General features: G+C 40.6%; 1 protein-coding gene across 2 annotated transcripts; it reads left to right on the forward strand.

Moving 5' to 3' along the window:
- LOC139569649 (zinc finger protein 518A) lies at positions 1-26,459 on the forward strand. 2 transcript variants are annotated; one of them, XM_071391064.1, is made up of 3 exons: positions 1-130; positions 2,293-2,367; positions 12,668-26,459. In XM_071391064.1, the coding sequence occupies exon 3, from the start codon at positions 12,686-12,688 to the stop codon at positions 17,000-17,002; it is 4,317 nt and encodes a 1,438-aa protein (XP_071247165.1). In that variant the 5' UTR covers positions 1-130; positions 2,293-2,367; positions 12,668-12,685; the 3' UTR covers positions 17,003-26,459. The 2 variants fall into 2 exon arrangements, with proteins under 2 accessions (XP_071247165.1, XP_071247163.1); XM_071391062.1 differs by having other exon boundaries at positions 79-145.
- The last annotated feature ends 618 nt before the right edge of the window (positions 26,460-27,077 follow it).

Genomic DNA, 27,077 nt, shown 5'->3' on the forward strand with positions numbered 1-27,077 from the left:
GGCTCCATAGCGGCGGCATGCACAAACAATTGTGCAAACGCCATGATACCAAAGAAGAAGTAGTAGTAGTACCCGGATGGAGCTGTCATGGCCGCCGTCGCTGAGCTGCAAGGCTGAAGAGAAAAGGAAGGTAAATTCATCAACGGTAAACCTTTTTTCCACTGTAATTTTAACAATCGCCAGGGTTTACATTGCGTCACAGTCGATAATGTCTAAATAAATCATCGCTAACCATACATTTACATTATGAGGCGTTATTTCTGGCGTGGGTGGGGGCAAGCTCTATTTTGTATTTAAATAACCGGTTATTGAACAAGTTCTTACTTTATATTGGGACTCTATAGTGTAGTTATTTGTCAGTATCACGGATGAAGTTAATGAGGTACGTGGAGCAATATAAATTCTCAAGATAAACATTGCCCCATGCTTTCCACTGGTGTTGTAGGCTATACGTCTGCGTTTTTTCAAAGTTAGAGAATGTCGAGTCTATAGGTAATGTTAGCTAGCTACCGGAAAAGTACATTTTAAAATTGTATTTTTGTCAAGTAATTTATCTGTTTACAATGTATACACACGAGGTGGGATTTGTCTGTCTTCCACAAATATTGTTAGTTGTTGCCTGTTGTGAAGTAACGTTAGCTTACTGAGACATAAAATTGTTTGGGGGCACACACTGTACTTATTGTGTCGTTTTGCTTTGATGTGCTGAACGGTGTGGGTATGGATCCGATGTTCTGGCCCATGATGTTCTGTTGGTCGTAGTTTGTAGGATGCAGGGAATAAAAAACATTTCCACAATGAACGTTATCCTAGCTACTTCCTATAGGGACCCTCTTCGATAACAACACACAGACCTACACATTTTGAAGGACATTAGTGTTAATATCATTATGCTATCATATTGTCAAATTAATAAATTTACCACATTACTGCTATTAAATTTATATATTTTTCCACAGACAATGTGGTAGAATTAGAGAATAGTTTATGGTTTGGTTGCCTTGTGAAATGCATTCATGAGTTGCATAGGCTAGCTTAATGCAGCAAATGTAGTATTCGTTAGCAGTGAGGATGGAAATGTGTCTTTTGGGATGGTGGCACAACAACTCACTCAGTTATGTCTTCTTTAGTTGTGTAGTGCTGGGACATCACAGAATTTGTAAATCCTGGTGGCTATTTTTTCAAACATGGTCGCCAGCCAATGCTCCAGGGTCAGTTATGCAGTTTTCTTGGTTGGGTCAAAAAACATGGGTTGTGTGCTAATACCCAACCTTTGAAGGATACTGTGCAAATAAGTCTGTGACATTAGAAAGCCAGCTATTTAGACTGCCCTTTGTGCTTGTTGACAACTATATTTTGCCCTAGCAGAATTAAGTTACAATGGCCTTTAAAGTTATAATCAAACCTAAATCCTTGGAGTTGGTTGGCAGTTAGGCTATATTGGAAAATGAGTGTCCTCTTTCAATGCGTGCCTATATCCAGTAATGTGATGTTAAACTTAAAGGTTGAGTAGGCTTGGGCGATACTCCGGTATACGGTATATTCCGTAATTACCTACAGTATGACTTTCAATACCCCCCCAAAAAAAACATTTATTTATGTGTGGGGGGGGGGGCACCACTGCTGTGTGGGGGTGTGTGGTAAGCCACTGCTTATAACTAGAAGTAAAGTATAACTACAAGAAATTTGAAGGTTTGTCAAATACATTATGTCCATCTCAGGGCTCCAGCTATGCATTTGGTTTGCTAACTTGCTAGCTAAGTGGCTAGATGTCAAGATCAAGCTTATTGGTTACAGCAGATGCATCCAATCCCCTACTGGATCAAGATCCCTGTTGCCTAATTTTTTTAGAAATACTGCCCCTTCTGTGCACATTCGGTAATACCGTAGACCCCGGTATGGTACAGAAACAGTAGGACGGTATGAAAATCTGGATATTGCCCAACCCTAAGGTAGACTAAATAACAATATCGGGCTGACTAACGCAACAACTAAGAGCATGAAGTGTGAGGCTAAACTCCTGCAATATGAAGTGTGAGGCGCTCATCTGCAATATTATTGGTTAATCCTGCTGCTTGTGGCAATGTCACATTGCTGAGTCTCAGTTCAACCGTAATCTGAATCTTACCCTTCATTCAACCATATCGATAGTCTTTACCTTTCATTCAATATTTTCCCAATTTACACAAACAGAATTATGATGACAATAAATGGACATCAAAACCATGTAATCAGTCCACACAATTAATGGAAGCAGTGGTGATGTTAATCATTTTGCAATTTTTCTGACAGCTTTTTTCCCGACATCACCAACCCAGAGGGAGAAGACAGAACATTCATGTTAAGGCTTCCTTGGAAGGGGTAAAGGTAAATTCAAATAGTCATAATAAAAACAAAGGATGTCATTTCTGAGGTTCTTTTTTGTTGAGCAAGTATTCTATTGATGTTCAGTCTTGATACTTTTGTAAAATATGAATTAGGATGTGCATACAACAGACATACAGTAGCTATGTTTCAATCAATTTCAGTCAATGCAGTTTGTCATGCTGTTCATTAATCTTAGTCTGTAAAGCCTACCATAATTTATTATCTGATTTATTATCTGATATCTGATAAGGCAATTGCACCAACAAATGTGCATATGCTGTGTGGAATACTGTTTTTCTTTTAGTGGTAACATTGAGATATAGGCCTAATACAGAATTCAGTGTGAAAATAATCTTGATTACAATGAAAAAGCCACAAGAATAAAGCATGAGACCATCTGATCTCACATTGGAACTTTGTGAAGTCATCATTAGCTAGGTTTCCATCCAATTTGCAACAGATTTTCATACGAATATCGTCATTTTCCAACCAGAGGTGATAATTATTGGAAAGGAGCATCAAGCTCATCACTGTGCACTTTCACCACCCTGTGAAGTTCATCTTCATTTATTACATCTGTGGCTTTTCCAAGTCGCAGTGGGAGGACCACACAACATAGCATTGTGTAACTGTAAGTTTACTTTGACATGATAGGTATTATATCAATATTTGTGCATAAAAGCGGGGATGCACAGCCAGGACCGCACACCTCCCCAAAATTCCCAACCAAGGCGACTCATCATACGTGGCTCCTGTTTGGGATGGGCAGTTGACATTATTTTGCTATTCGAATAATATATGCAAAATATGTATATGCGTGAAAAATAAATAAATGCTCAAATCTACCCATAAAATATTTGGAAGCCAATAGTTTGGGGTATACATATACACTATAGACTACAATATTATGCTAAGTTAGTATTGATCATATTGAACAATATTTCTTTATTTTCATTTGCATTCTGTATAGAGGGAGTGCTTTTTGTGCTAATGTACCCTTTAAGCTCACCTAAGATAAATGTCAAATTTACAAAAATTGCATTTTTAAATGTATGTTGTTGTAGCAACATAACTTCTGTGACATGCAGGTATGACTGCTAGCATGAAAAACACATATTTTAAATTGGCAAGAAATAGTAATGAATGTTAATGAATATGCTATCATGTGCATATAGCAGCACACTGATCTCTTAATTTGAGATAAATTATGATCACTTATCTGACAATGTTATCTGCGGGTAGCCTCAACAGAAGTTTTTTTATAGCTTTGAAATTGGCCATTAATGTGAACTTACACAATTGTCAATAACTTAATAAAACATCTGATTAGCTTAGAATAAAATAATTTATGGATATAACATCCAGATGAATTAGTTGAAACATTAAACAGCAGAATACTTTTTATTTTTATTTGAATCCAAAGATTGAAGTGGGCTTAATGGGTACATGGGCTTAAATGCCATGTTGCGAATTACATTTGACAATATAATATACATACACCCTCTGTGGATGGCAAAACAACCCAAAAAAATTTGGGCTGCTAAGAAGAAAATGTGTGAAGCACATGCGCTATTAAGCAATGCCCCCCTCAAGTGCATGATGCAGCCTGTGATTTTACCTAAGACGTTCGTTCAGGTGAAGACTCTGGAGCTGACTGGGGACAACATATGGTGAAGACGCCAGTTTTACAAACAAGTAACTATTACTCCTAGGCCTGAAGAACTAAAATAATTGTCTCTTATATTTACATGTACATGATTTTTGTTGGTAAAAGGCATGAACTTGGCATTGCTTGCTGGCTTCTGACTTATTCATGCTACTTTACGAGCAGCTGGCAAGCTGGATCAGGCAGTTTTACATGCCAGGGGGAAATTAAATGCTATATTTGCTAAGCTATCCATCTGATTGTTAGCACTGACTAATATTCACTTTGTCCCATTCTTTAATCTTGTCTGGGATATACAGTGCATTCGGGAACTTTTCAGACCCCTTCCCTTTTTCCACATTTTGTTATGTTACAGCCTTATTCTAAATTGGATTAAATAAAAACAATCCTCATCAATCTACACAAAATACCCCATAATGGCAAAGGAAAAACAGGTTTTTAGACATTTTAGCAAAAAACTGCTTATTTACGTAAGTATTCAGACCCTTTGCTATGAGACTCAAAATTGAGCTCAGGTGCATCCTGTTTCCATTGCTCATACTTGATGTTCCTTCAACTTGATTGCAGTCCACCTATGGTAAATTCAATTGATTGGACATGCTTTGGGAAAGCGCACACGTGTCTATGTAAGTGTATGTCAGAGCAAACACCAAGCCATGAGGTCGAAGGAATTGTCTGTAGAGCTCCGAGACCGGATTGTGTCGAGGCACATATCTGGGGAAGGGTACCCAAAGAATTCTGCAGCATTGAAGGTCCCCAAGAACACAGTGGCCTCCATTGTTCTTAAATAGGAGAAGTTTGAAACCACCCAGACTCTTCCTAGAACTGCCAAACTGAGCAATTGGGGTAGAAGGGCCTTGTTCAGGGAGGTGACCAAGAACCTCATGGTCACTCTGACTGACAGAGCTCTAGAGTTACTCTGTGGAGATGGGAGAACCTTCCAGAAGGACAACCATTTCTGCAGCACGCCACCAATCAGGCCTTTATGGTAGAGTGCAGTAAAAGGCACATGACAGCCCACTTGGAGTTTGCCAAAAGGCACCTAAAGGACACCCGAACCATGAGAAACAAGATTCTCTGATCTGATGAAACCAAGAATGAACTCTTTGGCTTGAATGCCAAGCGTCATGTCTGGAGGAAACCTGGCACCATCCCTACGGTCAAGCATGGTGGTGGCAGCATCATGCTGTGGGGATGTTTTTCATTGGCAGGGACTGGGAGACTAGTCAGGATCAAGGGAAAGATTAATAGAGCAAAGTACAGAAATATCCTTGATGAAAACCTGCTCCAGAGCGCTCAGGACCTCAGATTGGGGTGAAGGTTAATCTTCCAACAGGACAACGACCCTATGCACACAGCCAAGACAACGCAGGACTGGCCTTGGGATAAGTCTCTGAATGTCCTTTACTACAGGTGGACTCCAAGTTGTAAAAACATCACAAGGATGATCAATGGAAACAGGATGCACCTGAGCTCAATTTTGAGTCTCATAGCAAAGGGTCTGAATACTTATTTACATAAGGTATTTCTGTTTCTGAACCTGTTCGCTTTGTCATTATGCGGTATTGTGTGTAGATTGCGGAAAAACATGAATCCATTTTAGAATAAGGCTGTAACAACATAACAAAATGTGGAAAAAGTAAAGGGGTCTGAATACTTTTCGAATGCACTGTATCTGCCTTGTAAGGCAAAAGTATTCAGATTTCAGTGGAGATCTATTGAGAGCATTGGGTGTTATTTTTCATTTATGCTTGGCTATTCAAAGAATATTTTAACATTGTCAGAATGACATGACCAATGTTGAATATAGGGGAATCCCAGCTTTCCAACTGTGTCAGATTTATTTCTCAGGAGTATTTAGCTTTGGTTTATTAACACACCCGTTCATTTGCAGTTATTCTGTTGTTTTTAGGACGTCGGACATGACAATGACATTAATAGATGCTAAATAGTTAACTAGCCAGGCTACACAATATGTTTTGAATTGGCTATCTAGTCTGTCTGTTGTCTTATTATTTTATAGCCTACATGCTCTGTCTCTCTCTCTCTCGGGCCCAGTCGCACTGGCACACACAGGTGACTCATACATCTTTACTTTTCCAGGATTTTCATGACCGTACAAACCTTGTTTGCTGACCCAAGTCTTGCTATAACTGGGTAAATAACTCAATAACTAGCAAGGATTATCAGCACTTCGATCTCAAAAGCTTTTGATCTCGGGACCGCAAGTGATTGACAGATCGCCTTTCAATGCAATACAATTATATTCTGATGCGATCTGCAGAAATCACTTTTTTTTAAATTTAATTTTTATTTTTTATAAATCAACCATGTAGACTTAAATGTATATTCTGCTTGTCAAATATTTTTTGGGGACTTGCCCCAGTGTTAATGTCGAACCCTGTCCCACTGAAGGCTACTATCAACTATTAATAAAAGTTGCTCTCTCTAATACACCAGCCACAAGTTTTCAACACAACTTTGAAAATGTCAACTTCTTCCACGAGATGCACAATCATATTTCTCTCCCAAAATAATAGCCGATAACTTTTCAAATTCCTTCATGATTAAATGTGGAATAGTCTGAGTAGTTATTTGTGATGAAATATGTGATGTAACTGCCCCACACTCCAAGGTTGATTATAGTGGGGTAATCAGACCAGATATTTTAATGTTAACCTTTTGACTATATCTCACCGCTTCACTTTAGTAAAACGTTTTAATCCTCTTAAACTACCGCAAAAATAATTTTCTTCATGGGAAAATTACCATCTTGTTACTGATTTTATATATTTCATGATTTGAAGTGAATAAATATTCACTTTGTGGACTTGAGTGTGACAATCAGGCATCTGTCACTTAAAGGGTAACTTCATTATCTCCAGCACAATACTAGTGTCAACATATGTGAAAATGGCGCATTTCTAAGTTTTGTAGAAGCAAATTCATTTTTAATGTTACATCTGTCGATTATCATCAGTTTAAACATTAATTTAAAAAAATATTTTCAAACACTATGAGATTTGTGGTGATGTGGGGAGCAAGCAAATATCCGCTCTTGGGCTAGAAACTAGTAGCAGGTTTTGAAAATCCCTTTTTAAATCCTATCCTGTGATGTCACAGAGAAGCATTTTTTTTAGGACCTTTTTAATCACAGATCATAGAAATGTGCTGTTTTTAGAGACTGGTTTGGTGCTGGAGATCATGAATATGAGGTTGAAAAGTGGCGGATTTGCCCTTTTAGCCCTTTGACATGTACCAACAAACGGGTGTGATCATTCTACAGTGGTCCCTACAGGGTACGCTCAAACCTCTGTCCAGTTTCGATTGATGCAACAGTCAGTGTTTCAGCTGGCCACTTTTTTCACAGAAATATTTTGCACAAACATAGTCCTTACAAAGTTGTCATGAATGGTTTATTTTTGGATGCAATGTTCAGACAGTCACAGAAGTAGCCACAGCATAACGCAATCATCCAAACCGTAAAATGTAGGCTACATTAGTCCTAACTCTGGGGAAAGATTGACGTAACGCAGTGGTCATATTTAGCTGACATAAAGCACAATATGAATTAGCTAGTAGCAATTACTATTCACAGTTCATCACATCACGGTTGAGCTCACCATTGTTAAAAATAGAGAAACACTTTGATGTGTAGTAATCCGACAATGGGTAGTTTTCGCGCGCCACCATGTTTTTTCCCCCCACGTCGACCAAAGATAAGAGGAGACAAGATGAGTTTGGTCTGTTTGCAGTATGCATGTTGAAGGGGGTGTGTCATCTACTATCATTCACTTCCCTTCATTCACTTCCGGGAAGTTTACTTGAAAGATGTGTGAACCATTCCTTCACCTCATTATAACATCTTTGGTCTGACAGATGTTTACGTGATACCCAGAATGCATTGTATAATGTCAACAAACAGGATTAGCTCATCATAATCAGTACATCCGTCAAAAAAATACAGTGGCTTGCTAAAGTATTCTCCCCTTGACATTTTTCCTATTTTGTTGCCTTACACCCTGGAATTAAAATGGATTTTTGGGGGGTTTGTATCATTTGATTTACACAACATGCCTACCACTTTGAAGATGCAAAATAATTTTTCTTGTGAAACAAACAAGAAATAAGACAAAAAAAAGAACTTGAGCATGCATAACTAATAACCCCCCCCAAAGTCAGTACTTTGTAGAGCCACCTTTTGCAGCACTTACAGCTGCAAGTCTCTTGGGGTATGTCTCTATAAGCTTGGCACATCTAGCCACTGGGATTTCTGCCCATTCTTCAAGGCAAAACTGCTCCAGCTCCTTCAAGTTGGATGGGTTCCGCTTGTGTACAGCAATCTTTAAGTCATACCACAGATTCTCAATTGGATTGAGGTCTGGGCTTTGACTAGGCCATTCCAAGACATTTAAATGTTTCCCCTTAAACCACTCGAGTGTTGCTTTAGCAGTATGCTTAGGGTCATTGTCCTGCTGGAAGGTGAACCTCCTTCCCAGTCTCAAATCTCTGGAAGACTGAAACAGGTTTCCCTCAAGGATTTCCCTGTAATTAGCGCCATCCACCATTTCTTCAATTCTGACCAGTTTCCCAGTCCCTGCCGATGGGGAGGGGTGGGGAACATCCCCACAAGCATGATGCTGCCACCACCACCCCCACAGTGAAGCATGGTGTTCTCGGCTTAAAGTGGTCCTATAGACAGATACTCCAATCTCCGCTGTGGAGCTTTGCAGCTCCTTCAGGGTTATCTTTGGTCTCTTTTGTTGCCTCTCTGATTAATGCCGTCCTTGCCTGGTCCGTGAGTTTTGGTGGGTGGCCCTCTCTTGGCAGGTTTGTTGTGGTGCCATATTCTTTTCATAAAAAAAAAAAATTTGATTTAATGGTGCTCAATGTTTCTGATATTTTTTTATAACCCAACCCTGATCTGTACTTCTCCACAACTTTGTCCCTGACCTGTTTGGAGAGCTGCTTGGCCTTCATGGTGCCGCTTCCTTCGGGATGACCCTTGCTTAGTGGTGTTGCACCAGATCTTATTTAGGGGCTTCATAGCAAAGGGGTGAATACATATGATCTCACCACTTTTTTCAGTTTGACATTTTTTTTAAATCTTTGAAACAAGTATTTTTTTTTATATTTCACTTTCAATTTGGACTATATTGTGTATGGCCATTACATGAAATTTACATGATAGGTTGTAATGCAACAAAATAGGAAAAACTCCAAGGGGGATGAATACTTTTGCAAGGCACTATACATACATACATACATACATACATACATACATACATACTGTATGCTACAGTAGAAACAACACAATATACAGAAAATAAGGCACTTGCTTTGATAGGAACGCATACATTTCCAAAGTTATTATTTGTAAGGAAAACAACAATGAAGGCAATGCGTGCACCAGCCAGATAATGTGCCAGACTGTGCAAATATCTGCGTACTTGTTCTGCGGAAACACTGGGGAAGTGCTTAGGCTCTCCTCCCAGAGAGGATAAGAAAGAAGTTTGTCCGGCTTAGTAAAGCCTCATACTTATATAGTTTGAACAGTGAAACGGCTACTTCTATGTGAATTAATGAGGCGGAACACCACTAAATTCAAACTGTTAGAAAATTTATTTTGTTCGAAAATAATTTGAAATTGACTAATTGAAACAATTAGCAGGCAGCGCAGGTTATCTATAGGCTAACTGTCTTGTTGCGTAACAATCACATTTTGGAAAAGTGAGTGCATTCTGACATCACGTGCATAAAACAACTCACGCTGGGGCGACCGTTAGAGATATTTGGAATTCACACGTGAAAAGGTCAAGTGTACACCTGTTTGAATGTAAGTAATAGAGCCTTGTAAAATCATTTTATTTAAAAAAATATATATATATATTTTCCCCCCAAGTTTGGGTGTCTGTTTTGTTTTTCCCAGGTTATGGTTTTTGGTCACATAAACACACCGTTTGTTTACTAGAAGAACATCCAATTTCGTTGTGCTTTAAGCATTGTTGTGGACTTAAAACATTTGGAAACTACCTTGGAGGTCTAGGAAAAATCAAAGAAATTTTGATTTTGGGGTGCAGTTACCCTTTTAATGCATGTGTGCATCAGCAAATTAATGTTTGTTTAGCTATGTTTCTGTAACGGTTGTTATGTGTTTGCAAAACAAATGGCCACTGGATTGATGCAAATAATCACGATATCATTCTGCCAGGTAGGCATAGGCTAGCTAATTTCTAGTTAACATTTTAATTGAGAATGTTTTTGAGAAAGCCTTTCCTTCTCTACCAAAAGATGATTGTCATTAGCATCATCGCTAACTGCTACACAAAGTGTAGGGTTACCACAGACACAAATTTTAAATAGGTTATTTTGTAAAAATTTATGAAAACAAACATTTTGGTTCTTGGTATAAATTTAAGGTTAGGCATACGTTTAGCAGTGTGATTTAAGGTTAGGTTTAAAACAAATTTTAAGAAGATAAATGGTAGAATAGGCAGGCTTTATGACTTTGTAGCTGTGGTAACCAGTGATGACCAAAATGTAGGCATACACGCATACCGCAGATGTAGATCATAGTCAATCGATGTATATGCGTTGGGCATGAACGCGGGAGGTTGAGACTTTGGAGGCAATTAACAGTGGGGAAATTGATTGGCAAAATTCAGAATGACGGCTACAGCACATAGCCTTCCTAAGTCATGGAAGGGTAATGCCTTATCAAGTCTTTTGAACACACTCCTTTGATTTTAACTGACATCCAGATCTTCATCACTTAACATTTTTTATTTATTTTTTAAATACATTTTATCCCCTTTTCTCCCCAATTGTCGTGGTATCCAATCGCTAGTAATTACTATCTTGTCTCATCGCTACAACTCCCGTACGGGCTCGGGAGAGACGAAGGTCGAAAGCCACGCGTCCTCCGAAGCACAACCCAACCAAGCCGCACTGCTTCTTAACACAGCGCGCCTCCAACCCGGAAGCCAGCCGCACAATTGTGTCGGAGGAAACACCGTGCACCTGGCCCCCTTGGTTAGCGCGCACTGCGCCCGGCCCGCCACAGGAGTCGCTGGAGCGCGATGAGACAAGGATATCCCTACCGGCCAAACCCTCCCTAACCCGGACGACGCTAGCCCAATTGTGCGTCGCCCCACGGACCTCCCGGCTGCGACAGAGCCTGGGCGCGAACCCAGAGACTCTGGTGGCGCAGCTAGCACTGCGATGCGGTGCCCTAGACCACTGCGCTACCCGGGAGGCCCCCCACTTAACATTTTAAGATTGATTTTGATATCCTTTTAAAGCTTTCAAAGAGGGTTGTCAAACTATTTTTAAATCTTAGTTTTGATCTCTGTCTTAACATGCACTCCTGTTTGTATTTTCTTTTGAAAGGTTGTGGTGTCAGGTGTCCATCAGATGCAAAGCCATGTGATTAAGATTTCCAAATCCGCTGATGATTTGGACCCTTGTTTACATGTTTTGGTGTTGTGCCTGCCATCGGTTGTTGAACTGCATAAACTTAAATTCAGGGTGTCAGGTCTCAGGTTATATGACTAAAGCTAGTATGTTTGTTCATGTCTTGAAGGATCATGTTACACTTTTTTTTATGAAGCTTTTTTTTTAAGAACAATGCAATAATTTGAAACATTGTTCCCTTGTCATGTGAGACTCCTTCCTACTTAGCATTAATATAGCGTTCATATCAGCTTTTTGAATGGTTTTGATTTCCTTAAACTAAAGTGATAGCAGGTTTTCCTTTTAGGATTTTACCTGGACTCCGTCCATTTGAAGTAATAGGCATACCAGCAAAGTAATATGAGTTGTAATGTTATTTCTGAAAAATCCACTGAACATTATCTACTGTGTCCGAATCATTGTGTTGGGTCAAGTCGGCTGAGCCTTTTAGCCTGCAGCAATATGTCCATTATTATATTGCTTGATTCAATTGAGGTTTTTAAAGAAGCACTATGCAGAAATCGCTTTGCCATTTCCTGATTGCTAAACTTCTAATAGTTTAGCAACCTGGTTGCTAAATTTCTAATAGTTTAGCAACCAGGAAACGGTGGAAAAATATTGTATTTTCAGCGCCGAAAGTAAAAGACGCAAAAACAAAACTTAAGAACGGGAAGCACAGAAATGGCGCATACAGAACAGATCTATCGCTTCTTAGACTTGCTTTCTATGAGAATGACAGATCTATTACACACATTTCTATGTGAATTTGGTAGTGTCGCCCACAGTTACATATTGCAGGTTTAAGTCAGAACCGGAGCCATTCAAGAACAGCTGTAACATCAGTAGAAACTGTGCTTGTCAGTTAGTAATTCTGTAACAAATCACACAATACATTGAATAGATTCCATAGAGGGTCATGTAATTATAAGCATAAGTAACCATTTATTTTTGTCCACAAACATGATTTACAATTTCTTTTTCAAATTTGTGAAGTGACAAAAATCCTGATTTTTAGTTTTCACACAATTTCTCCATTGACACCAATGCCTGATTTGCAAGGTCAGTCAGAATTCCCAAGTTGTGATTGACTGACTGTTCAATCAAAGGCGGTTTCCGAAGGTGAGAAAGATGTCTTGTGCTGGTAGATTGCATCTTTGTGACACTCGTTTCTCTTGTCCATAGGAGCCTGTATATTGAAGCATGGAAGAGGACCTGATGACACAGGATGATCCCGCTGAAAGCCATGATGACATCATGGAGGCTGAGGAAGAAAAGGAATCCACAAAGGCCCACACAGACCAGATGGCAGGTCAATCTTCTGTGTTGCCATGTAGTGACCAATGTGACCCCGATGAAACATCTGAAGAGTCGGGTAGTTACAAGACATCCAGAAAAGCATCTAAGAAGTCCCCATGTAAAATACAGCAGGGTGCAGTCTTCTCTGGGAAAATACTTAGCTTTGGGTGTTCAGAGTGTAAGGGTGAAGCCACCTACAGCCCCAATGACCTCCTCAAACATTTTCAGGGGGCCCACAAGGGAACCCTGCCGACGTATCCGTGTGACTTGTGTGGCTTTGCCACAAATGAGTTCCCTGCACTTCAGCGCCATCGGATCGGGCACAGGAACACTTTAGTCACATGTGAGATCTGTAATGATGATGTACAGTACTCTCTCCTCATGCTCACTAGACACTATATCATGTCTCACAGCCAGAATGGCCACTTTCACTGTGAAAAATGTGAATTTTCAACAGTTGACGCAGGAACATTTGTGCAGCACATTCATCATCACAATGAGAGCCAGCTCAAATGTGTGAAATGTCAACATGTGAGCTCTAACCGAGGTGAGCACCAGAGGCACCTAAAACTCTACTCGGGTACCTTCCCCTTCACGTGTCTGGTCTGTGGATATGGGGCAGCACGGAGAGAATACCTCACAAAGCACATGGTAACTGTCCATGGTGAGGAGGCAGACAAGAAAAATGTATCGAGATCAACGGAGGACAGCAACAATACCCTGGCAAACTCCTCTGCAGGATTAAAACTCCTGCTGAAGAAAAGCCTTGCTGCAGGTGGTCAATCAAAGGAATCCCAGTGGATGTCAAAACTGAATTCTCTTCCTGGAGTGGGTTTACATAACCAAAATGGAAGGGTGCTGAAACCAGAGAAAACATTGGAGGAATCCCAACAGTTCCATGAAAGGGCTGTAGGCGTGAAAAAGGACAGTAAGAAGTGGTTCAAAGGCGCTCTTAAGAATGAGCAACAAATTGACTCCCAGGCTGTATCATCTATACCACCACCAAAGACCCAGGAAAGTTTTGATAGTCATGGGGCTGACGACCTAAACCCCAACAACACCAATGGACTAACTGTTCTCATGGTCAAAAATAAAATCTCTATTCCACCTAACTGTACTACAAAAGTGATGGGCTTCAAGATGGTTGATGGTAAAAAGCATTTAGTTCTCAAAGTTATACCAACAGCAAAGCTGGAGTTCTCAGCAGAAAATGACATTTTATCTACAGGGCAAGAAGTGGGCTGCCCAATGATAGGCACTAACTCTGATGGAAGTAAATGCTCAGACTCGACTGAAAATGGGGAAAATACTAGCTCCCCTTACTTGGCTGTTCTAAGCCCCTCAGGGACTGATAGCGATGCTGCAATTTCAGTACAAGTGAAGCCAGAGGAAGAGGACGTTAGCATTGAGGAGACATTGCCCATACTGGAGAAACTAGCACAGAAAGCAAAAAACACAGTGGAGAAGAGGATTGATAAACAACATACGTTTAAGGGTGACCAGATTCCTTCCTTGGCAGTTTTTCCAATGACTAAAGAGTCGGATCACGCCACGATTGAGAACGGTAAACTGAGTAACAATACAGCAGACAAAATGTCTGCTTATTCAAGCCCTAATGTGACTGCTGTGGAGCTCCTCCCAGCCAAAATACTCACAGATAATACCATGCCTTCTGAATCAGCTTATGAGACCATGCTTCCCAAACCAGTTTCTGAAGAGACGATCAACATGCTTGGAGTTGGTGACATGAGTACAGCTACTGCTGATAATTTCAGTGACCCCATCAATGGAAATTCCTCTCGGCCCAAAGGAGAGACGTTACCCTCCAATGACAAACCTAAGACTCCCTCAGAACCCATGACTGGTGACATCCAACCTTCTGATGATACTGCTGAGAAGACTCATTCAGTTATCAAGGAGATGGATCCTTCTGATTCTACTTCCGATAAGATTAATTCCAGTGTGGCTGCTAAGACTAAAACTGAAACTTTATCGCCAGATCTGACGGCCCAACTGGAGTCACACCCAGCTGAATTTGTCAACTCCAGAGAGACTGATATTAATGCTGAAAATCAGAATTCTCCCAACCAAGAGTTGTTTAGTTTTCATAATTACTCAAAGGAAACATCAAGCATTTCCTCCAACTCAACACAACCTTGTGAAAATCCATCAGAGCTTTTGACAGAGGATGAAAGTGTTTGGATGAAAGAATGGAGTTTGACATTGGCTGCATCCCCACAACCTACAGATGAGTGGTCTGGAAATGGGGAAACGGAGACAGAGAATGCAATGGAAAGAGTGTCAGACCGTGACGTTGAGGTCGATGAGTGCATAGCTACTGTAGAGGATCTGGCCACCCCAGTGGAAACTGAGAAGGCAAATCATGGACACTCTTGGTCTACACACCAAGTCCAACCTACTGTAAAAATGGAGGAGTGTGTTCCTTTGTCGGAAAGGGCAACAGGAAGCATAAGTAGTTTGGCCGTCTTGGGTCGCATACTGGAGGAGCATTCGGATGCTATCATTAGCCACCAGCTTGAAAAAGATAGAATAGGCTGCTCAGCTGCCAGCCACGATTCTGTCAAGCCACCTAAGACTATGCTAAGGATCCTTAAATCGGCAGAGGGAAAGCAGCAGATGTTGTTACACACTGCAAAGAACCGGTATGCTGTACCTGTGCAGCTCCAAGGCAACCCAGGGTTCAAGCTGATAACCAAATCTACTCCTCATATCAATGTGTCCTATGTTAAGCCAGGAATTGAAAGACAGAATAAAACCACAGGGCTGGCACTCACCCTCAATGGTGGAAGTTTCAGCATTCTAGGACAGACTGTAGGTGCTAGTGAAAAAGGTGCTAGGCTGTTGTCTGCTGTTCAGCCTGGATCTAGCACTAGTGCAAGCCATTACCTACTGAACAGCACATCTCTTAAAGGTCCTCTTGTCTTGTCAGGTGCAGCACATAGTTCTACTGGAGAAAATACCATAAAGTCACCGCAGACTTGTTACTTAGTCCAGAGGCCAGTCCCTGTAGATCAGGCCCCCCACAATGCTGGTAACAAATTGGCACGTTTAAGCTCTCAGTCTCCACTTTTGTCCCGTCCAGTTCTGGCAATGTCTGCAAACTCAGTGAACAGATCCACTGCATTACACACTGGGCGACAAGCCTTCTTGGTTAGGTATATCTCTACAGCTAAGTCAGGGATGCTTATTAATAGTCCTGATGGGAAGTCTGTGAACCAGAAAGGTCAACCTAATGAAAGTAGGGGACATAAAGTTGTATATAAGATAGTCAGAACTGCCAATGGTAGTGCGTTCCTTTCTGGTGGTGCACATTCCTCAGCCAACAAGCCCATTTATCTGGCCACAAATTCCACACCGATGCCGTGTTTTCTGATGTCATCAAATAAAGTCTCAACCGGAGTGAAAAAACTGATATCCATACAAAATGCCTCCCACAACCCTGTCACGGCCTCACAGCTCTCAAATCTTCTTTCCCCCCAATCCAACTTGCAAGGTAGGGTCAGGCAGATAACGGACGTAGGTCTGAATAAACACCCCCTTGACCCAAGGCCAGGTCGCCAGCTAAGTCAAAGGAAGAGGCGCAGGAAAGCATTGTGTGATGAACTCCCAGAGCACTTGACTAAAGCGAGGAGGCTCTCGAGCAAGGCGGTAACTGAAAAAGGGTCTCCCTTGCTCTGGGAGCCTGTACCCAAAGATGCAGAGAGGACACTGAGACTGTATCCTTTCAGTTCACTACAGGAGATTAAGTGCCCTCGCCGAAATCAGCCGGTGGTTGTTCTCAACCATCCTGATGCAGACATTCCTGAAGTGGCCAGTATCATGAGCTCCGTCAACAGGTATAAAGGTGCTGTTTCCAAGGTGGTACTGTCCCAAAAGACGGTTCAAGCTCTGGCTGAACTCTGCCCAGCCGGACTTCTAGGGAAAAGCTCCAAGGCTAAATGTCCCTCGTCACAAAGCAGTGGCTCCAGACTTCAGACTTCAAAAAGCAGAGTCCGAGAGCGATTTCTGTTGAAACTGAAGTTTAGAAAGTCTAGCAGGAAAAAGTATGAGGTGGTGAAGTCCTTATTTAGAGGTACAGAGAGGTCATCAATGTTCGCCTGCTGGTTTTGTGGTCGACTCTTCAAGAACCAAGAGGAGTGGATTGGCCACGGCCAGCGGCATCTCATGGAAGCAACCAGAGACTGGAATAAGCTGTTTTAAAGCTGTTACAAAGCCCCTGGATTGGCCCACATACCGTCCTATAGAGTGGAACAAATGGAGAGGTTAAAGCATTTTTTAAATTACTTATCAGTATACTTTATTCTTATAACGCTTTATATTCCCATAAATGCCCTATTAGCTATGATTGAATCACGGTTTTTGAGGTTGTTGATGTGTGGTGTAAGCTGAAACACGTACCAGTCAAGTTTGGACACACCTACTCATTCAAGGGTTTTTCTTTATTTTAATATTTTCTAAATTGTACAATAATAGGGAAGACATCAAAACTATGAAATAACACATATTTTGGAGTCATGTAGTAACCAAAAAAGTGTTAAAACAAATCAAAATATATTTTATATTTGAGATCCTTCAAAGTAGCCACCCTTTGGCTTGATTATAACTTTGCACTCTCTTGGCATTCTCTCAACCAGCTTCACCTGAAATGCTTTTTCCAACAGTCTTTAAGGACTTCCCACATAGGCTGAGCACTTGTTGGCTGCTTTTCATTCACTATGTGGTCCAACTCATCCCAAATTATCTCAATTGGGAGGCCAGGTCATCTGATGCAGCACTCCATCATGCTCCTTCTTGGTCAAATAGCCCTTACACAGCCTGGAGGTGTTTTGGATCATGGTCCTATTGAAAAACAAATGATAGTCCCACTAAGCGCAAACCAGATGGGATGCTAACCCTAACCATGCTGGTTGTGTGCCTTGAATTCCAAATAAATCACTGACAGTGTCACCAGCAAAGCGCCGTCACACCACCTCCTCCATGCTTCACGGTGGGAACCCCACAATGTGGAGATCATCCGTTCACCTGCTCTGCTCAGAGCAGGTGAACGGATGATCTCCACATGTGGTTGGAACCAATCATCTCAAATTTGGACTCATCAGACTAAGGACAGATTTTCCCCAGTCTAAAGTCCATTACTCGTGTTTCTTGGCCCAAGCAAGTCTCTTATTATTATTGGTGTCCTTTAGTATTGTTTTTTTTGCAGCAATTGGTCCATGAAGGCCTGATTCACGCAGTCTCCCTGAACAGTTGAGGTTGAGATGTGTCTGTTACTTGAACTCTGAAGCATTTATTTCGGCATACATTTCTGAGGCTGGTAACTAATGAACGTATTCTCGGCAGCAGAGTTAACTCTGGTTCTTCCTTTCCTGTGGCGGTCCTCATGAGAGGCAGTTTCATCATAGCGCTTGATGTTTTTTCAACCGCACTTGAAGAAACTTTCAAAGTTCTTGACATTCCGGACCTTCATGTCTTAAATGATGGACTGTCGTTTCCCTTTACTTAGTTGAGCTGTTCTTGCCATTATATGGACTTGGTCTTTTACCAAATAGGGCTATCTTCTGTCTACCACCCCTACCTTGTCACAACAGATTTGCTCAAATGCATTAATTTTTGGGAAAGATGGAACGCTAACGCCCCATCTCGACAACAAAAACGATTTCCCTCTGGTTTCTGCCTTCCAAATCAGTTCTGTTATACTCACAGACATGATTTTAACAGTTTTAGAAACTTCCGATTTTTTTCTAACCAATACTACCAATTATATGCATATCCTAGCTTCTGGGCCTGAGTAACAGGCAGTTTACTTCTGAATACTGCCCCCTAGCCCTAAGAAGTTTTCAGAAGGGAAGGAATCCCACAAATTAACTTAGCGTCCCACATATCCCAGAGAAGTTAACGTCCCACTTGGCCAAAAGCAAGTAAAAATGCAGAGCGCCAAATTCAAATAAATTACAATAAATATCAAACTTTCATGAAATCACACATGCAATACACCAAATTAAAGCTACACTTGTTGTGAATCCAGCCAACATGTCAGATTTCAAATAGGCTTTTCGGCGAAAGCAGACGATGCTATTATCTGAGGATAGCACCATAGTAAACAAAGAGAGAAGCATATTTCAACCCTGCAAGCGCGACACAAAACGCAGAAATAAATATATAATTCATGGCTTACCTTTGACGAGCTTCTGTTGTTGGCACTCCAATATGTCCCATAAACATCACAAACGGTCCTTTTGTTCGATTAATTCCGTCGATATATATATATCCAAAATGTCCATTTATTTGGCGCGTTTGATCCAGAAAAACACCGGTTCCAACTTGTGCAACGTGACTACAAAATATCTCAAAAGTTACCTGTAAACTTTGCCAAAACATTTCAAACTACTTTTGTAATACAACTTTAGGTATTTTTTAACGTAAATAATCAATAAAATTGAAGACGGGATGATCTATGTTCAATACAGGATTAAAACCAACTGTAGCTAGCTTTCTGGTCACGTGCCTCTATCTAACAGTACACTACAAGTGACCCTCGTTCAAGATGGCCGTACTTCTTCATTACACAAAAGAAAAAACCTCAACCAATTTCTAAAGACTGTTGACAAACAGTGGAATCGGTAGGAACTGCAAGAAGGTCAATTAGAAATCTGGATTCCCAATGAAATGCTATTGAAAAGAGTGACCTCAAAAAAACTAAAAATAAATCTGAATGGTTTGTCCTCGGGGTTTCGCCTGCTAAATAAGTTATTTTATACTCACAGACATGATTCAAACAGTTTTAGAAACTTCAGAGTGTTTTCTATCCAAATCTACTAATAATATGCATATCTTATCTTCTGGGGATGAGTAGCTGGCAGTTGAATTTGGGTATGCTTTTTATCCAAATGTGAAAATGCTGCCCCCTATCCTAGAGAAGTTAAGGCACACCTGTTAATTGAAATGCATTCGCCGTGACTACCTAATGAAGCTGGTTGAGAGAATACCAAGTGTGCAAAGCTGTCATCAAGGCAAACGGTGGCTACTTTGAAGAATCTCAAATATGAAATATATTTTTATTTGTTTAACACTTTTTGTTGGTTACTACATGATGATTTCATGGTTTTGATGTCAGAACTATTATTCTACAGTGTAGAATATAGTAAAAAAAATACCTGGAATGAGTAGGTGTGTCCAAACTTTTGACTGGTACCGAATGTGGTTTGTGTATAATATAAGAATATATACATATGACTTAACCCTTTACACTCGTGGGAATTGGCCAATATGGATAGGGCTAAATTGAAATGTTTCTTATTTCTTCTATATGAGAATGCATAACTATAGTAGCAATTGAAAGGGAACAGTTTGACGATCATGGGAAAATTATTAGACCAAAGGTGAGGACAACAGTTCACCTGACAGTCCACTGTTGACTGTTGAGTTACTTTCTCTGCATTTGTTGATAATAAAATCTGAAAATACTCTGGAAAATACATTCAATAACATAAGAATATTCCTGGAAAATGTGGGGTTGGTGCAACATAAGACAAAGAAGTTGGAGACACCAGTTAGTCCTCTAAGTGGCCACACACCTCTCCAAAGTGTGCACAGTTCCTAAGTAATTTCAATACTCTTTTATGACTCAAAGAAATCTTCAACTATAAGGTGCTTTTTTTTTTAGCTCCGCCTAACTGTGCCATTTGAGGAACTAGAGCAAGCACACTTTTAGTTTTGTTTAGAACACAACCCTGTCTTCCTGCAATCACACAAAACTGTTGTTTACGCAATCCAAAAACGGTCCATTATAAATCGCGATCTGGGTCAGGTGGGCATCATTTGAAAGCTTGTTCTATTGCCAGCATGACTAGCTTAGTTATAAAATACAATATTGCAGTGTTGGGCTTTCACAATACAATTCAGGGAAAACGATCACAACGTCTTGTTGCGTGAGGTGCTCAAGTTCAGTACTGCTGTCAGTCAAAACCTATACAGCGCTGTGAAGCGCAGAGCCAGAGCTCTGACGTCATGTATAACATGTTACTGTACAGCCACTGCCTTTCAATGTAGGTGTTTATCAGTGCCCAAATCTGCCATTTTCAACCCGTATACAGGTACGAGTGTAAAGGGCTCCCCTCTCATATGTATGTACAGATGGAATTGAACTGTGAAGACTGGGCACACTGTAATAGAGCATATTTGAGAGAGCACTGGTTTTAGAGGGGGACATTGTTGATGACTTATTTTTGTATTCAGAAATATACCAAATTACTCAGGTGATTTCATATTCTCTGATTCAACTAATCTGGTTTGTAACATAAGCTATTCTTTAACATTTATCTGCTTTTCATAGGTTTAGAGAGCATTGTGCGGTAATTGTTTCCTTTTATTTATTCCCTGTATTACTTCCATTCATAAGGTCAGAACTTAATTTGTAAACCTGAAATCCAAGCATTTTGTTTTTCATGTTCTCTTCAGATTTTAGTTTTGTTTTACTAGTATACAAATAGGCTAAATGTTTTTTTTGTAGCAGATAGTGACTTCAGAAAGTATTCACACCCTTTGACTTTTTTAAACTTTTTTGTGTTACAGACTGAATTTAAAATAGATTACATTTAGATTTTTTTACAAATTAATTGAAAATGAAAAGCTGAAAAAATGAAAAAAATAATAAAAGCAGACATTGTATATCTCATGGTGAAGTTATTAATTACACTTTGGATATTGTATCAATACACCCAGTCACTACAAAGGTAGAGGAGATTTTGCTAAGTTGCCGGAGAGGAAACCGCTCAGGGATTTCACCATGAGGCCAATGATGACTTTCAAACAGTTACAGAATTTAATGGCTGTGTTAGAACTGATGGATTGACAACATTGTAGCTACTCCACAATGTTAAACTAGTTAACAGAGTTAAAAGAAGGAAGCCTGCACAGAATAAACATATTCCAAAACATGCATCTTGTTTGCAACAAGGCACTAAAGTAATACTGCAAAATGTGGCAAAGCAATTCCCTTTTTGTCCTGAATACAAAGTGTTATGTTTTGGGCAAATCCAATAAAACACATTACCACTCTCCATATTTTCAAGCATAGTGATGGCTGCATCATGTTATGGCTATGCTGGTCATCATTAAGGACTGGGGAGTTTTTCCTGGATAAAAAAAGAAACGGAATGGAGCTAAGCACAGGCACAATACTAGAGGAAAGCTTGGTTGTTTGCTTTCCATCAGACACTGTGAGATTAAATTCACCTTTCAGCAGGACAATGATGTAAAACACAAGGCCAAATCTAGTGGCAGAGTTTTGACTTAAATCTGCTTGAAAATCTAGGCTAGACCTAAAAAAGGGTTGTTTAGCAATGATCAACAACCAATTTTTCTTAACTGCATTGTTGGTTAAGGGCTTGTAAGTAAGCATTTCATTGTAAGGTCTACCTGTTGTATTTGGTGCATTTGACAAATAAAATACAATTTGAATTTAGCAGAGCTTGAAGAATTTTGTAAAGAATAATGGGCAACTGTTGCACAATCCAGGTTTGGAAAGCTCTTCGAGATGTATCCATAAACACTTGTATCTGTAAACGCTGTCAAAGGTGATTGTAACATGTTTGAGAAGTTGTAAACCTTTTTGTATCTTAGACTTACACAATGTAGATTGCTGACAAAAGAAGGACAATTTGAATCCACTTATATCCCATTTTGTAACAACAAATGTGGAAAAAGTCAAGGGGTGTGAATAAATTCTGAAGACACTGTACATACATTCTGGTTTGTCTCACTGTTTTACCCATTTCTGGGATGACATAGATGTTTTAGCTTCTTTTACTGCAACACAATGCCATTGTCTAATCTCTTAATTGTCAGTGCTTGACTTTAGCATTACTCATCACATACTTATGTTGAGTTTAGCTCTCTTAACATTTTTTTTTTTTTCACATCCTTGTTCAGTATGAAAGAATAACTCAACTGATCAATTAATGCATGAGTGATACTTTACGATAAATTGAGGATATTGAGAAAACTTTATAAAATGAGTAAGATCTCACTTTATGGGGATTCGCTCTAGCGGATTCACTAACGGAAGTACCAATCACAATGTCTGTTGGTGGCGAATGAGGTGAGCACCTCTCCCCTTCATAAGACGCCACTCGCCCGCTTCTGGTCTTTCTTAAGCGTGCCTCTCTTGCGAGCAGAGATATCTCACCCATTTGATCATAGAACCAGGGTTATGCAAGTAACTGTTTCAGGGCAACTCTTTACAAGAGATTTACGATGCTGCATGTTGGGCCACCCCACATGAGGTTTTACCGGTGGTCCAACCAACATCCAGCATCGCAAATCTCTTATAAAGAGATGCCCTTAAACAGTGCCAAAGAGGTATGTGCCTTCAAGCCCTTGAGGGGCTGCAAATCCTTGCTATTATAAGCCAATATAATAGTGTCCACTATCCAATGGGGATAGCTTTTGACAAGATCGGGGCCCTCCCTTGCAGGGGTACGCTCAGGGAACAAAGTTGGTCAACCTTTCGCTATGCTCTCATTCTATTCAAGTATATGCGCAAAGCGCGTACCGGGCACAAACTGTGGAGACACTCTACTTCCGTAGAGGTGAAGGACGGCGGGTGGAAAGCCATAAGCTCTTAGGCTAGACAATTGTAATTGTCGCAGACCTTTAGGCATGAAATTGGGGTTGGGTAACAGTGTTACCTTGGATAACCCTGGGGCAAACTGTAGGCACGAATGGTGAACTGACGATGCATGTAGCTCACTCACTCGTTTTTTGGGATGCAAGGACAATCAATAAAGCAGTTTTGAAGGAGAGATATTTCATCCACGCTTTCCAGCACCTCAAAAAGCTGCCTCAAGCACAATAGACCGGTCCCAAAGCGGAGCTAATGGCTTGGAGACGGGGTGTAAACGACACGCTCCCTTCATAAATCGACATAACAGAGGATGTTTTCCTTACTGTGTTATTGTCGAATCCTGTATGACAGGCCGAGATGGCGGCTAAATTTACAACCTGGTCGCACCACTTCTCAAAAACAAGAGTCAAGCCTGTTGTATTCAGATTCATCCTCTCACGGGCCAGGCCCAGAGGACGATGGGCTAGGTGGAGATCAAGTGTGTCAGTAGATCCTTGCGTAACAGTATCTGCCAGGGCTCATCGTAAAGCAGGAGAGTGATCTCTGCTAATCAGAGCTTGCCTGGCCATCAAGATGAGGGATAAGCGTTCTTTCCTCACTCTGTTCAGAGTGGGGAGGATCAAGCATAAAGGAGGAAAAGCAACACTCTTGGCCAAGGGTGTGTCAGCGTGTCCACCTCAAGTGGTATGTTTCCTGCTATTGCAAAGAACGGACAGTGCGTGTCTTTGTGCGATGAAAAGATCTCTATGGTGGCTAAACACTCTCACAGATCTGCAACAACATTTGGGAAAGTCGTCTCCAATCCCCATAACGGGGATTCCCTCTGAACAACAAGTCCGCTTGCACATTCGGTATGCCTGGGACATGAGTCGCGCATAACGAGGGAGATGCACTGCTCCACAGAATAGTCTGTAAGTGCGGAGAGCGAGTGCCACCCTGGCGGTTGATGTATGCCACCACAGTTGTATTGTCTTTCCTGTGAAGGATGTGACAATTTTGAAGGAGGGGCAGAAAGAGTATCAGTGAATGAAATGCTGTCAGCGGTTCGACGGAATTTATGAGTGTGGTGGAGCTGTGGTGACCACAGTTCCTTTATTGTTCTTCCCTCGTGAACTGCTCCCCACCCTGTGAGTGACGCATCTGTCTTCACCACCTTCCTCTGACACTTCACCTAGGGGACGTGGGCACAGGTGATGGGCAGTTAATCAAAGCTGGAAGTCTCAGATGGTGGACGCCATCAACCCCAGCACTCAGACACTTTCTGAGCATGACCAAACTCCCCCTGTTGAACAGGGAGAGGCACTGTCGGAACAACGAGGTGCGACCGTCCGATTGTGTAGCCCGGTAAGAGAGAGAATTCAGCTTAAGTTTTCTGTTCTCTGTGTGGGCTAGCCGGAGAAGTAGTACAATGCTAGCCGGAGAAATTGTGTGCTCATCTCTTATTTTGAGCTAAACGAGAGAAAGCTAGCAATTCAACCTTTCCAGGCAGTTAAGTATAGCAAGCCTTGCAGCGAGTATTTTGATTAGCTGAGCCTTTCGACGATAACTGGCCCTTTTGTGGGTTTAGCTAACTTTCCAGCTAGCTAGCCAAGTTAGCTGTAGCCTCGTGGCGTGTGCTAACCAAGTCTCGATAGCTAACCTGTGACACACTACCACCGGTGACTGAGGAGTAGAAAATAAATTGTACTCGAAGCAAAACTTTACTTTCAGTCAATACTCAACACATCCGACAGGATTTGGGGACCTACCTTCAGCAGCGTCAACCTCGCAGTTCACCAGAGAACAGTTCATTAGGAAGACTGAAATCTTGAGGAGAGCTTAAAGAGTTATAGAGAACTCTTCACAAGGAAAAGCGGTGTGAATGACCAGAGGCGGGATGAGTGGCGTCTTATGAAGAGGAGAGGGACTCACCTCATTCGTGAGATACTGTATGAAATGAAATATTTCAAATAGAACAGCTAACCTAAATAACCAACACAACCTTATTTTTGTCTTTGCCCTTGCATCGCTGCGCTATGCGCCAGCCGGCGCAACGGGGATGAGTGAGTGACTGGCATCGCAAAGCCACCTGAGTTTTCCAGCCTGGTCATTGTCTTTGTTGTAGTTTAATATGCAATGAAAATTAATATCAGTGTTGACATAAAAAATCACTGGAATCGAGCAGTTTATGCAACTGTCAGTTTAAAAAAATATATATATATTGATGGCAATTGGGGGGGTGACTGAATTTAATTTGGATTGTATTCTGTTAATTTTTCTCCAGTGGGTCTATGATGTAAAAATTCAGGCTCTTACTTTTATGTGCATTGGATGTTTCGTTGATGTCGGATTCGTGCCGTATATGGGGTTCGTGAAGGTTTTTAGTGGTACAAGTTGGACGTTCTAATGAGTAATGTACATTTTCCGCATTTAGAACTATTTTTACGGGCAGAAAAATCTGTTCCCCATGATCAAAGCTTTACTAGTTAAATTGAAAGAGTAGTTGAAAATGAATAGGCCTACAAAATATTATATTATATGGCTTCATGAAAGACTGGTATAACAGGACTACACTAGACCACAAATAAGACTAGACCACAGTTTAAACAGCAACCACCAGTCTGCATTGACACACTGCTACTCATTTCATTTGTATTTCTTTTCATATGCTAATTGAACAACTGTGATTTCCAATGTCCAATAGATTTCTTGTGTTATAGTAGAGGGAGTTCTTTTCTGAAGCATCTGTACAATTCATTTGACAAATTACGCTTGACACAACATTGTTCTCTTTCCAATACCTCTTCATTCGACAAACAAATAATCATTCTCTTAGTTTTATGAAATTCTCCTTTCTTAGGAAAAAAATTACATTATTTTGTTTTCAGTTTTAATATCCCTGTCAGAATAGTTGCTGGGTCTTTTTACCTGAGAATAAAAGTAAAATGTTTTTACGCTAAGTGCCTCAAATGTTGGGCACCAGGTTGACATAAAATTGTACTGTATTCACCTTGTGGTTCTATCTTCTCAAATAAATGTAAATACTTTGGAAAATGTCTTGTGTTTTGCAAAAATGTACTGTTTGTTGGGTCTTTGGGCACAGGAACACTGATTTAATAGATTCATCAATTTGATTCATAAACATATTTATAAAAAGATTTGACTAACTTGAATTTTAAATACAGTTGAAGTCGGAAGTTTACATAAACTGAGTTCAAATGTATTTGGCTAAGGTGTTTCACAATTCCTGACATTTAATCAGAGTAACAATTCCCTGTTTTAGGTCAGTTAGGATCACCACTTTATTTTAAGAATGTGAAATGTCAGAATAATAGTAGAGAATTATTTATTTCAGCTTTTATTTCTTTCATCACATTCCCAGTGGGTCAGAAGTTTACATACACGCAATTAGTATTTGGTAGGATTGCTTTTATATTATTTAACTTGTGTCAAATGTTTCGGGTAGCCTTCCACAAGCTTCCCACAATAAGTTGGCCCATTCCTCCTGACAGAGCTGGTGTAACTGAGTCAGGTTTGTAGGCCTCCTTGCTCGCACACGCCTTTTCAGTTCTGCCCACACATTTTCTATAGGATTGAGGTCAGGGCTTTGTGATGGCCACTCCAATACCTTGACTTTGTTTTCCTTAAGCCATTTTGCCACAACTTTGGAAA

This window comes from Salvelinus alpinus, chromosome 3 (assembly GCF_045679555.1).
Source record: "Salvelinus alpinus chromosome 3, SLU_Salpinus.1, whole genome shotgun sequence".
Taxonomy (NCBI): Eukaryota; Metazoa; Chordata; class Actinopteri; order Salmoniformes; family Salmonidae; genus Salvelinus; species Salvelinus alpinus.

Coding starts and splice junctions, on each gene's coding strand:
- LOC139569649 (XM_071391064.1), top strand. CDS start 12,686: ATGGAAGAGGACCTGATGACACAGGATGATCCCGCTGAAAGCCATGAT.